Source organism: Maylandia zebra, linkage group LG18 (genome assembly GCF_041146795.1).
Source record: "Maylandia zebra isolate NMK-2024a linkage group LG18, Mzebra_GT3a, whole genome shotgun sequence".
In the NCBI taxonomy this organism is placed as follows: domain Eukaryota; kingdom Metazoa; phylum Chordata; class Actinopteri; order Cichliformes; family Cichlidae; genus Maylandia; species Maylandia zebra.
The window spans coordinates 19,838,524-19,851,606 of record NC_135184.1 but is presented as its reverse complement, the minus strand read 5'-3'; the positions used below and the strand labels follow the sequence as shown (position 1 = coordinate 19,851,606).

General features: G+C 40.2%; 1 protein-coding gene across 1 annotated transcript in view; it reads right to left on the bottom strand.

Annotated features, from left to right (window-relative positions):
- The window catches only part of LOC101466678 (uncharacterized), a 30,685-nt gene that overhangs the window by 14,185 nt on the left and 3,417 nt on the right, over nt 1–13,083 (bottom strand). Inside the window, exons 4-17 of the mRNA XM_076877015.1 lie at nt 10,856–10,927; nt 10,368–10,502; nt 8,047–8,091; nt 4,367–4,483; nt 3,937–4,002; nt 3,780–3,815; nt 3,551–3,613; nt 3,421–3,456; nt 3,274–3,315; nt 754–837; nt 497–541; nt 342–413; nt 205–249; nt 72–125 (exon numbers count right to left, since the gene is read on the bottom strand). Coding sequence (XP_076733130.1) covers nt 72–125; nt 205–249; nt 342–413; nt 497–541; nt 754–837; nt 3,274–3,315; nt 3,421–3,456; nt 3,551–3,613; nt 3,780–3,815; nt 3,937–4,002; nt 4,367–4,483; nt 8,047–8,091; nt 10,368–10,502; nt 10,856–10,927 — 912 coding nt within the window. The remainder of the gene's footprint in view (nt 1–71; nt 126–204; nt 250–341; nt 414–496; nt 542–753; nt 838–3,273; nt 3,316–3,420; nt 3,457–3,550; nt 3,614–3,779; nt 3,816–3,936; nt 4,003–4,366; nt 4,484–8,046; nt 8,092–10,367; nt 10,503–10,855; nt 10,928–13,083) is intronic.

Sequence of the window (13,083 nt, the reverse complement as noted above, 5' to 3'; positions counted from 1 at the left end):
TTTCTCCCAGTGGCATTCTGTTTTTCTTAAAATTTTAATACTGATTTCACTGATGTATAAACAAAAGTCACCTTTAGTCCAGTTCTTCCACTGATGCCTGGAAGTCCCCTCTGTCCTCGAGAACCCTGAAAATGTATTAATGTATTTAATATGAAAGAATGCCAAAGTATAGTAAGACATAATAACATCATATGTAAGCTGCACCTCAGGTCCTGCTAGTCCCTCCCTGCCAGGTAATCCTGGAGGACCCTACAGATGGAAAGAAGGAGCTGAAAACGTTTTTATGTATATTCACTTGTCTTTGTCTAAGTGTATTGTCCAGTGTCATTTAAATCATTTACCCGAAATCCGACAAATCCGAGGACTCCTTGCTCTCCCTTCAATTCATGAGGGTAGTAGTCACCACTACCACCCTGGATAGGAAAAAACAATAATTGAGTTATTTGTTTTTCCTCTGACACATGACTTCTAGGTACACAGGCATATCAAAACCCACCTTTAAGCCCTTTAGTCCACATGGGCCAGGAAAACCTTTGTCACCCTGGGAGAAAGACCAAAAAAAAAGATGAAATTATAAAACAAAAATCCAGATGGAAGAGTAGAGTTTGAACTGCAACTTGTAAATTAAAATAAAAAGCTGTATGGATGGGTAGACACGAAATGATCAAAAACATGGATTAATATTGTTGCATCTGCATAAAAAATATGAAGAAGTTAAAAATCAAATGCTTTAAGAAAAAAAAAAGGCTTCACCTTGCCTCCTTTTGGTGAAAGAAATTGTGGAGGATATTCTACAACTTCTTCTGGTCCTGGTGGGCCAGGCGGGCCCTGTTCGCCCTGTAACATGACATTTTTGAGGCATTTGACTGTCCATATACATCAAAATATACAGCATCATGAAAAAGCATTTTCCCTTTTCCTGATTTCTTAGTTTTTCGCATCATTTATAAAAGGAGAATATATATTGCCAAATACTTGACCGTGCCAGCCTTGGCAGGAAGAAATACAACCAAGTGTTCACAATAACTGGTAATGAGTCTTTCACATCAATGTGGAGAAATTTTGGCCCATTCTCATTTGCCAAATTGATTTGATTCAGCAACATTGGAGGGTTTTTGAGCATGAATGGATTGTTCAAAGTCATACCAAAAGCCCTACATGTTGTGTTTTTTTATTGAACCATTCATAGTGGTGTTTTGCTGTATTTAATTGTCCTGTTGCATAACCTGACCATGCTTGACCTTTAGGGCACAAACTATGGCTGGACATTCTCCTTCAGGATTATCTGGTAGAATTCGTGGTTACATCAGTTACGGGAAGTAAACAAAGGTTCATAAGCAGCAAAGAAGACCCACACCATCACACCATCACCACCATTTTTGGCCATGTCTCAGCAAGTGAAGCCTGCAGGTCTTTAGATGCTGTTCTGCAGTTGTTTGTGATCTCCTGGATGAGTCATTGATTCACTCATGGAGTAATTGTGGTACCCTGTCCACTCCTGGGAAGGTTCACCACTGTACAGGTTAATCTCTGGCTCTCTTCCACAGCATGTCTTTTATCCTGCCTTCCTTCTCTCACCCCAACGGGTTGCAGCAGATGGTCGCCCCTCCCTGAGCCTGGTTTTGCCGGAGGTTTCTTCCCGTTAAAAGGGAGTTTGTACTTCCCACTGTCGCCAAAGTGCTTGCTCATAGAGGGTCATATGATTGCTGGGTTTGACTTTGTTTCTTAGTTGTTCTTGAATTTCTTGGGGTTTTTTTTTTTTAGACCTTTTAGCCTACTTCACTTCATCAGGCAGGTTTAAGTAATTTCTTTATTCAGCAGGTCTGGCAGCAATCATGTCTGGGTGTGGCTAGCAGAGATGGGCAGTAACCCGTTAATCCGATTACTTTTTTCGAGTAAAGTAAGGGATTGCTATTGCAAAAAAGGCAATTAGATTACTGTTACTTTCCCATAAGCACACTGCATTACTAAAACCTTGATTTTTGGGGGGGGGAGTGTCTCATGACAATGACGTAAGCGAGTGAGACATTCTGGCAACAGCTGTGTGCAGATCAACAATGGATAATGTAATGAGTGCAGCGTTTAAAGCCTGGAAGTACTGACCTTACTTTGAGTTTGATTCCGTAAAAAGTGACAAAAACATTAGCATTCGCTGTTCACTGCATGGGAAGAAAACTTCTTTTTACATCGAAAAAAAAACCCTAAACATCTGAGCAAGCACCAAATATGCTGCCGCTGGAATGTGAAATTCACAGAGAAACTGCCGTATCCTTCCACTGACCGCTGCGGCACACCTGCACCAGGGCAAACCTCCGCCTGCCCCACTCCTGCTATACAGGTGAAAATAGAGCAACCGGACCGCTGAGTCTTTGATTTTATTTATTTTCTGCTGTGTTTTACATGAAAGAGTGAGCGTAAACACAGAAAACTGTTTTATTTTATATGCTGGAATATGCAGAAAATAGGTTTAAATGTTAAACAAATTTCTTCCAGTCAGAGAATGTGGCATATAATTTAATGTTTGCTTGATGCATAAAGTTAAAAGATTAAAACTAATAAAACAAGTTTTAAAAAGAGACTTTTTCATTTGATTACATTTTATATGATGGATTATGCAGAAAAAGTAGAATTGGGCTGAAAGAGCTATTGCTTTATTACCTATTTAGGAGATAAATCATGTTTTTAAAAGTAACTAAGTTACTAATTACTTTTCAAAATAAGTAATCAGTAAAGGTGGTTAGCACTGTTGCCACACAGCAAGAAGGTCCTGAGTTCAATTCCACCAGCAGGCCAGGGTCTTTCTATGTGGAGTTTGCATGTTCTCCCATGTTTGCGTGGGTTCTCCCCGGGTACTCCGGCTTCCTCTCACAGTCCAAAAATATGCAGTTAGGGGGGATAGGTTAATTGGTCAATCTAAATTGCCCATAGGTGTGAATCTGTGAGTGAATGTGAGTGCGAATGGTTGTCTGTGTCTCTATGTGTTAGCCCTGCGACAGACTGGCGACCTGCCCAGGGTGTACCCCGCCTCTCGCCCTGTGACAGCTGGGATAGGCTCCAGCGCCCCCCGTGACCCTGGAAAGGATAAGCGGAAGCGAATGGATGGATAATCAGTAAAGTAATGGGATTACATTTTTCGGGAAATAATCAGTAATTAGTTACCGATTACTTTTTCCAAGTAACTTGACCAACACTGGTGGCTAGTGAAACCAAATTCACATTCCAAAAAACGTGGCTAATGATAGATAATTCATGATTACCAAAAAGGTTTCTTACCTCATCACCTGCGTCACCTGTCAGTGATCTTCCAGCATCACCCTGCCCAATAACCAAAAGTGTAGTAAGTGTTGGCTTTGCATATGTGTATCTCCGTATAATAGTTTTCAACAAGCACTGTCAAATACTGTGAAGCTTATGACTCACTGTTTGTCCTCTCACGCCTGCAGCTCCCTCTAAACCCTAAATGCACACAGATGCACAAGTGACACTCAGTGATATATGATACTGAAATAAAAGATGCATAAATATTTATCTATTTTTATGCATTTATTACCTGAGGGCCAGGAGGGCCAGGGGGACCACTGTAACCTTTAGGACCAATAAATCCGTGTCTTCCCTGTTTTAGGAAACCATGCAGTCATGTTAAAAATGCAGTGTTCGGGTAGCAGTTGGTATGAAGAGCACAATACGGAGAGAAAGTTTTAAGATATTTATTGCCTGCTTTAATTTTTGAAAGTGTTTCGCAGAGAATTGTTCAATTGTTCAAATTTAAAAAAACATACAGGAGGGCCAGGCTGTCCATCTCGCCCACGCTCACCCTGCAAATTAAAATAGAAAAGACAGAAAAAGAGGATAGCATTTTTACAGACAGGGTACATATATATTACAAATGATTCTGGAATGCACACAAAGAGGGGTGTTAACTGTAGGAGAACTTACAGGAACTCCCGGAAGTGCATCTAAATATGAAGCTTCTCCTTTATCTCCTTTAGGCCCAGGTAATCCCTGACAAAAACACAGTTAAAGCTCATGATATATTTAATATTGTTACAATGGTCACCATTTTTACAAAGGAAACTGCCACAAAGGGTCTTTTAGGCAGTTTAAAAAGAAGCAAGAAGAAAAGAAGAAGAAGCAGCAACAAGATTCTGCATATGTGTCATTGATAGATATTGTTCTGTTTAAGTATCATACTACCACTTGTATTGTACTGAAAGGTAGTTGAGTGTAGAGATACCTAAAACATGTCCACTATGAGTAATGTAACTCTTTTTTTAAACCACTAATGAAATGTCTTCAAAGAGGATGGTGGAACATCTGAAGGTCTCGCCATTGAATGAATAATTTAAAACATGAGTATTCTACTTACCGGTGAGCCATGGAGGCCATCCAAACCAGGCAAACCGGGGATTCCCGGCCTACCTTGTGTCCCGTTACAACCATCTAATCCTGGCAACCCAGGCTCACCACCTGCTCCGGGGTGACCCTGAGAAAAATAGCACAGTTGTGGTCACGTACAAACACAGAGTGTTGGAAATGACAGTTGTTGTCTTCCTTGTTAATTTAAAATGATATGTACATATCCTTTACAGCAGTGATATCTAAAGGCCACTATAACTATAATTATATAGTGGTGGATGACTAAGTAAACCAGCATACTGAAGATACAGCTTCAAGTTGTAGTGAAGAGAACCACACTGGCACCAGCAGTGTATTATATTTGTCCACTAGAGGGCATAACACATGAGCCTCCAATATTTTAACTGCAAGAATTGGGCAGTTACACAACTGCGGACACCATATTTTCACTGACAGACTGCCTGATATTGATTACTTCTTTGACACTGTAGAAAAATAAATGATCAGCACATAAGAGAAGTCCATCTATCCATTTTGTCAGCTGCCAATTCAATTCAGTGTCGAGGAGAGCTGGAGCCTATTCCAGCTGTTATCGGGAGAGAGGCCAGCTACATCAATCAATCAATCAATTTTTATTTATAAAGCACTTTTCATACAGAAAAAATGTAGCACAAAGTGCTTTACATAGTTAAAAGCAGCCCACCCCACCCTCCAACTCACTCCCCACACTCTCAATACACATATATCCCCCCACCCCCACCCCCACACACATACACACACGCGCACACTTAAAGAGTAAAAATTGGGCTGGGCTCGCATGAGCCAAGTGAGGAAACATTATAACAGAGAGCCGTCTGCACCGGGAGCCGGTCACAGACCGCAGCCTCCGGGCTGGGCACACAGCAGGAGGGAGGCCAAGGAGCCCCCCAACCAGGCTGAGAGGACCCCAGAGACCCAGCAGCCACGGTCAATAACAGCCCCGGTGCAGAGAGCGCCCTCCGTGGAAACACTGGAGATATGACGCAATACGATATATACAGGGTAAAATGATAAAATAAATAAGAACAGGATACAATATAAATATAAATATAAATAGAGTAAGAAGATTAAAAAATGAATAAGAATAAAATCAAAAAATATTCGGTAAATCCTAAATTAATAATAGAGTAACAGGATAGAATAAATAAGCATAAAAAATAAATAAACGCTAAGTAAAAGCTAAATTAAAAAGGTGGGTCTTGAGCCTGTTCTTAAAAACATGTACGTTCTCTGCGGCACTGAGCTCCTCCGGCAGGCTGTTCCACAGACGAGGACCATACCACTGAAAAGCTGCCTCTCCGTGAGTATGTGTCCTGACTTTAGGGACAATTAAAAGGCCAGCACCAGAGGACCTCAGGGTCCGCGAGGGTTCATATGGTAAAAGCAGATCTGAGAGATAAGAAGGCCCAAGACCATTAAGACATTTAAAAACCAATAAAAGAACTTTAAAATCAATCCTGAAACACACGGGGAGCCAGTGCAGCGATTCTAAAACCGGTGTAATGTGGGCCCGCCCTCTGGTCTTCGTCAGCACACGAGCTGCCGAGTTTTGCAAGAGTTGTAAAGTTGAAATATTCTTCTTAGGAAGACCAGAGAGCAGGGCATTACAGTAATCAATGCGACTGGTAATAAAAGCATGCATCAGCATCTCCGTGTTGGCCCGAGAGAGAATAGGGCGGACTCTGGCTATATTTTTTAGATGATAAAATCCAATTTTGGTTACATGTTTAACATGTGGGATAAAACCAAGCTCAGAGTCAAAAATAACACCCAGGTTTTTCACTTGTAGCGAAGGACATAGTGAAAATGCCTCTAATTTAGGCAAGAGTTTCTCTCTCTGAGCCTCAGGACCGACAATTAAAACTTCAGTCTTGTCCTGGTTAAGCTGTAAAAAGTTTTCTGCCATCCAAGATCTTATATCCAAGATACAGTTAAAAAGGGCATCCATTGGTCTGGTGTCATCAGGAGACACGGAGATGTACAGCTGCGTGTCATCAGCGTAACTGTGGAAGTTCACTCCATGCCTCCTGATGACACTGCCGAGAGGCAACATATACAAATTAAAAAGTACAGGGCCTAGAACCGACCCTTGAGGCACACCACATGTCATTTTATGGATCTTAGAGGAGCATGTATCCATACTCACCATAAAAGATCTGTCAGAGAGATAGGAAGTGAACCAGTTGTGTACAGCACCAGAGAGGCCCACCATGTGTTTCAGTCTGTTTAAAAGAATAGCGTGGTCTACTGTATCAAAGGCTGCGCTTAGATCCAGTAGCACCAGGACTGAGAGCTTTTGGGCGTCCCAGTTACATCTAAGATCATTTAAAACCTTTAGGAGAGCCGTCTCTGTGGTGTGGTTCACCCTAAATCCAGACTGGAATATCTCCAGGATCTGTCTATCATTGAGAAAATCAGTAATCTGAGTAAAAACAAGTTTTTCTAAGATTTTACTTAAAAATGGTAAGTTGGATACAGGTCTGTAGTTATTAAAATCATTACAATTCAAATTGCTCTTCTTCAGAAGGGGCCTCACCACCGCCGTTTTAAAGGCAGCAGGGAAGACACCCAACTGAAGAGAGCAATTCATCATGTATAAAAGCTCAGCCTCAAAAAATCCATAAAGTGTTTTAAAGAGTGAAGAAGGAATTGGATCTAAAAGACATGTGGTGGGTCTCACTGTGGAGAAAACCTTCTGAAAATTCTCAGCATTAACCAGGACAAAGCTGTCCAGTGTCTCCTCAGGTACAATCGAGCCCTCAGATGTGTTTACAATCATATCGCGATTAGATAAAATATCAGATCTGATGGCGCTGATCTTTCCCCTGAAGTGGTCTGCAAACTGCTCACAGAGCGAGTCTATGGGGGTTCTTTTGGAGCTTTTAAAATCAGGGTTAAATAAATGATCTATGGTGGAAAAGAGGACCTTGGGATTATTTTTGTTAATACTGATTATTTTGGCGAAGTATGAATTTCTTGACTTCCTTAATGTATTATTGTACATTTTAAGTTGTTCGGAAAATATTTGATGGTTGATATTATTTTTATTTTTCCTCCATCTCCTTTCTGCTGCCCTGCAATTTCTTTTGAGTTTTTTGACTTCTTCGTTTCTCCAGGGTGATGCATGTTTTACGTTAATCTTTTTGGTGGTGAGTGGAGCAACGGAGTCAAGGCTTTTCTTCAGTTTGCTGTTAAAATAACTAAAAATCAAATCGCAGGGTGCAGGTAAAATCACAGGGGGGCATTTGACTAAAACCCTGGTAAAATTTGCAGCCACTTCAGAGGTTAGATAGCGCCTCCTCACAGTTCGCACTGAGGTCTTCCGCTGAATAAAACCGGTGATGTTAAAAAACACACAGTAGTGGTCAGAGACAGCCAAGTCAACAACAGAGGACACGCTGGTGGACAGCCCATGGGTGATGACCAGGTCCAGAGTGTGTCCTCTGTATAGCTCACATTCACCCTTACAGCCAATTTAGAATCACAAGTTAACCTAACAAGCATTTCTTCTGTACCAAAAGAGGAAGCCAGGGTACCCTGAGGGTAAAAAGACACTTGCCTACTCACATGAAATTAGTTATTGCTGTCAGTATGAGATGTTTATTTTTTGACATTTGGAATTAAATCTATAAAAAACAGTAGTTTACTTACTGGTAAACCACTTCTACCAGGAAAACCAGGAGCACCAGTCTTTCCCTGTAATATAAAGACATTTATTGCAATAGCTATTCATTCATCCTTAGTCTCAAAAAATAAAGAGGAAATTCATCATTTAACATTTTTGGCATTATTTTGAACCCATATATATATATATATATATATATATATATATATATATATATATATATATATATATATATATATATATATATATATATATATATATATGTATATGTATATATTAGGGGTGCAACGATATTCGTATCGATATTGAACCGTTCGATACAGTGCTTTCGGTTCGGTACGCATATGTATCGAACAATACAATTTTTTTCCAATTTTTTTTTTTTCCAATTTTTTTTTTTTTTTTTTTTTTTTGTGTCCCGTTTGGATCTATAGCCATCAGAATTGTTGTCTTGAGGCCAAGAAAGATGCCAAGAGGATTTATTTTAAGTGGATCATCATATTGGTCCATTTGATTGACCTTTATTATAATTATGAATTTATTTTATTTTCAGTTGCAAACGGGACAGACATGACTGTGGGATAGGACAGGGGGAAAGAATGAAAGAAAGAGGGGGAGAGAAAGAAAGAAAACCAAAGGGGAGAAAAAAAAAGAACAATACAAAATTTGTAATTTATTTTATCAACTTTCCTTCTGACGATGCTGTCTGTGTTGAGCGCTCAGTGAATCTGCATTTGACTACTCCGCCTAGGCTCGAGAGTGCAGCCTAGGCGGAGTAGTCGAACGCAGATTCACTGAGCACTCAACACAGACAGCATCGTCAGAAGGAAGAGCGCAGGGCAAGCTAGCAAGACAGAAGTGGACCTCCCCACCCTCATTCAGATCTGGCGTTTGGAATTATTTTGGTTTTCATGTGACGTATGACCCTGAAGGTAAGCGAGTCATGGACTAAAGTAAAACAGTATGTTGGATGTGCCATGCAATGCTCAATTACATGGGTGGGAGCTAGTGTGTTAGCGCAGTTAGCTCGTTAAGGTGTTGGCCGTCTAGCCCCTCTGTATAGGGTAGCTCGTTAACGGAGATTTGCCGTGTTGTGGCGTTAAGGTTATTTCAACGAGATTAACCTGAAAGCACTAGTGGGAACATAACGAATATGACTGCACATTTACACCGACATCATCCTAGTGCAAAGACAAAAACAACAAGCATGCATGCTACAAACTTTAGCCGAGTCATTTAGACAGCTGTTAGCACAGGATTCTCCTTATGGAGACCTGATATGTTTAATATGCTGCTGAGAATATAGCCCAGAAGAAGCGGATAGTATAGCTTTTATTTTGGAAAGAGACATTTCTCTGTAATAAACTCTCTTTTCCAAAGATGAGTGATTCCTCAATCAGATACAGGGCTCGCAATATCGCTAGCCCGACGTCCCGGGGCTATCTCTCCCCTGCCTGTCGGGCTATTGTAGGAAGGAAAAATATATGTCAATGCTTTTGCATTCTTTCAGAAATGTAGCTGGGTAATTATGTCATTGGGTGAGCCACTGTCAATATGTGACATATTGAAATCGTGTTTGAATTTGCGCTTGTTTTTTTGCTTTCACTTTGCAATCGCGCGAACTGTGTATAGAGAGCGACAGCACTGATCTGTGAGTGATGATAATTTGTGCACCAATTCCTCTGACATCGTCTTATTAATTGTTAGCTTACTATGCAAACATGACAAGTGAAATCTCCCTCAGCTTAAACATGTGAGAGGTTGATCGCGCAGAGAATCGCTGAGTTTATGTGAGTGCGGCAGGATATATATTTCACTACGATGACCTGGATGATTGAGAACCTTCACAGACAGATATATATTTTAGTTCTGCTGAGCCAAATAAGACAGGTCAGGGTGAAGAAGTGACAGCCAAAGAAAAGCTTACCACAAAACGGAGAAGTTATGACAAATCAGACTATAAGGGAAAAAGAAAGTGCAGCTTTATGGTTTCATGGACAAAAGAATTTCTGTGGCTGCAATATGACGAGCTAAAAAACAACACGCACAAGGGTTAGGGTTAAATTTAAAAACTGTACTTTTGTGTTAAAATATATATTTATAATTTTAATAAATGACAAATTAAAAAGGCATGAACATTTTTTTTTTGTATCGAAAAAATATCGAACCGTGACACCAAAGTATCGAACCGAACCGAACCGTGAATTTTGTGTATCGTTGCACCCCTAATATATAAACACCCAGCACACGGGTGTTTATATATATATATATATATATATATATATATATATATATATATATATATATATATATATATATTCACACCAACATGGAAATGAACACTAACTTGACTTCCTTTAGGCCCCTCTGGGCCATGTGATCCAGCTGCTCCCTTCCTGCCTTTCTCTCCAGGAAGCCCTTCACGTCCCTGCAGTCCCATTAGTCCCCGTGGACCTTCCTGGCCTAGTCTACCAGGAGCGCCCTACAAAGCAAAAACACTGTTAAAATAACACTTTTTCCAGTGAAGATATTCATGGCTTGTATTTAGAATAACAACAATGCAGATCTCTGTGTGACTTAATTAAGTTTCACTCAACTGTTTTCTTTTTTGCCTGTTCTAGAGATATAATCATCATCATCATCATCATCATTATTATTATTATTATTATTATTATTATTATTAGAGAAACTAATGATTTGCTAAATCCACCCCAACAGTAAAGCATCCTGCATAACAGTCCTGACAGACTAATGAAGACAAAAACCCTTTCAGTTTAAAAACCAAGTTAAGTTTCTGTTCCATTTCATAACGTTGTGAAGAGAAACAGTCCATACCCGTGCACCTTTGGCAGGAAGACACCGACATACAGAGCAGTCTCTACCTTGACACGGGCCTTCAGTGTTTCCCTGAAAAAAGAAAAGTAAAACAAACAAAACACAGGTGCTCGTAAGCATTAGAAGAGAACAGCAGGCTGATTATATTTGCTGATTCTCAGTCTTGAGAAAAAATATAGTTTCCTATAGAGACTGAACAGTGCAGATTAGAAAGCTTTGCACATATCAGTGTTCTCACACTGATGGCTAAATAGACATGACCTTGATAAGAATTATTTTGTCTTGACATTCTACTGAAAACCTGTACTGAGTTCAAACATCAGTGTGTGTGTGTCTTCTGGGAGTGTTGCACCGCAGAAATATCTGTGTTGAAAACATTAGTAATGTTTTCTCTAAGGCCACTAAATATTTACACTGGTGAAAATTAGTGAGACCCTTCTGCACATCTGTTGATAAACCTGTCTGCTTTAGATCTAAACTTCATGGGATGCGCCCCAACTTTCAGAAAATGAAGTGCAACGGTCAGTTATACTTTTAATAGGACAGTGGGGTTCAGTGTAATAACCAAATGCACTTTGTGGGAATAGAAAACGCTGGAATTTTTCTATTGCTACAGAAAATATTTAAACAAGTAGTATAATAATAATAATAATAATAATAATAATAATAATAATACATTTTATTTGAGGGCGCCTTTCAGAAACCCAAGGTCACCTTACAAAAAACACAATTAATAAAAGGAACAATAGTCATAAAATACATAAAATAAGTCAAAATTACAAAACAGAGCGTGACAACAGATAAAATCAGCATTAAAGCGAATAAGCCAGTTTAAACAGATGTGTTTTGAGCTGTGTCTTAAATAAATATTACATGCATAATATTTAATGTATTTTGGATTTTGTCTAACTAACACAGGGTCAGAATTATATAGAGAGAGTCAATTACAGGGAGTGCAGAATTATTAGGCAAATGAGTATTTTGTCCACATCATCCTCTTCATGCATGTTGTCTTACTCCAAGCTGTATAGGCTCGAAAGCCTACTACCAATTAAGCATATTAGGTGATGTGCATCTCTGTAATGAGAAGGGGTGTGGTCTAATGACATCAACACCCTATATCAGGTGTGCATAATTATTAGGCAACTTTCTTTCCTTTGGCAAAATGGGTCAAAAGAAGGACTTGACAGGCTCAGAAAAGTCAAAAATAGTGAGATATCTTGCAGAGGGATGCAGCAGTCTCAAAATTGCAAAGCTTCTGAAGCGTGATCATCGAACAATCAAGCGTTTCGTTCAAAATAGTCAACAGAGTCGCAAGAAGCGTGTGGAAAAACCAAGGCGCAAAATAACTGCCCATGAACTGAGAAAAGTCAAGCGTGCAGCTGCCAAGATGCCACTTGCCACCAGTTTGGCCATATTTCAGAGCTGCAACATCACTGGAGTGCCCAAAAGCACAAGGGGTGCAATACTCAGAGACATGGCCAAGGTAAGAAAGGCTGAAAGACGACCACCACTGAACAAGACACACAAGCTGAAACGTCAAGACTGGGCCAAGAAATATCTCAAGACTGGTTTTTCTAAGGTTTTATGGACTGATGAAATGAGAGTGAGTCTTGATGGGCCAGATGGATGGGCCCGTGGCTGGATTGGTAAAGGGCAGAGAGCTCCACTCCGACTCAGACGCCAGCAAGGTGGAGGTGGAGTACTGGTTTGGGCTGGTATCATCAAAGATGAGCTTGTGGGGCCTTTTCGGGTTGAGGATGGAGTCAAGCTCAACTCCCAGTCCTACTGCCAGTTTCTGGAAGACACCTTCTTCAAGCAGTGGTACAGGAAGAAATCTGCATCCTTCAAGAAAAACATGATTTTCATGCAGGACAATGCTCCATCACACGCGTCCAAGTACTCCACAGCGTGGCTGGCAAGAAAGGGTATAAAAGAAGAAAAACTAATGACATGGCCTCCTTGTTCACCTGATCTGAACCCCATTGAGAACCTGTGGTCCATCATCAAATGTGAGATTTACAAGGAGGGAAAACAGTACACCTCTCTGAACAGTGTCTGGGAGGCTGTGGTTGCTGCTGCACGCAATGTTGATGGGGAACAGATCAAAACACTGACAGAATCCATGGATGGCAGGCTTTTGAGTGTCCTTGCAAAGAAAGGTGGCTATATTGGTCGCTGATTTGTTTTTGTTTTGTTTTTGAATGTCAGAAATGTATATTTGTGAA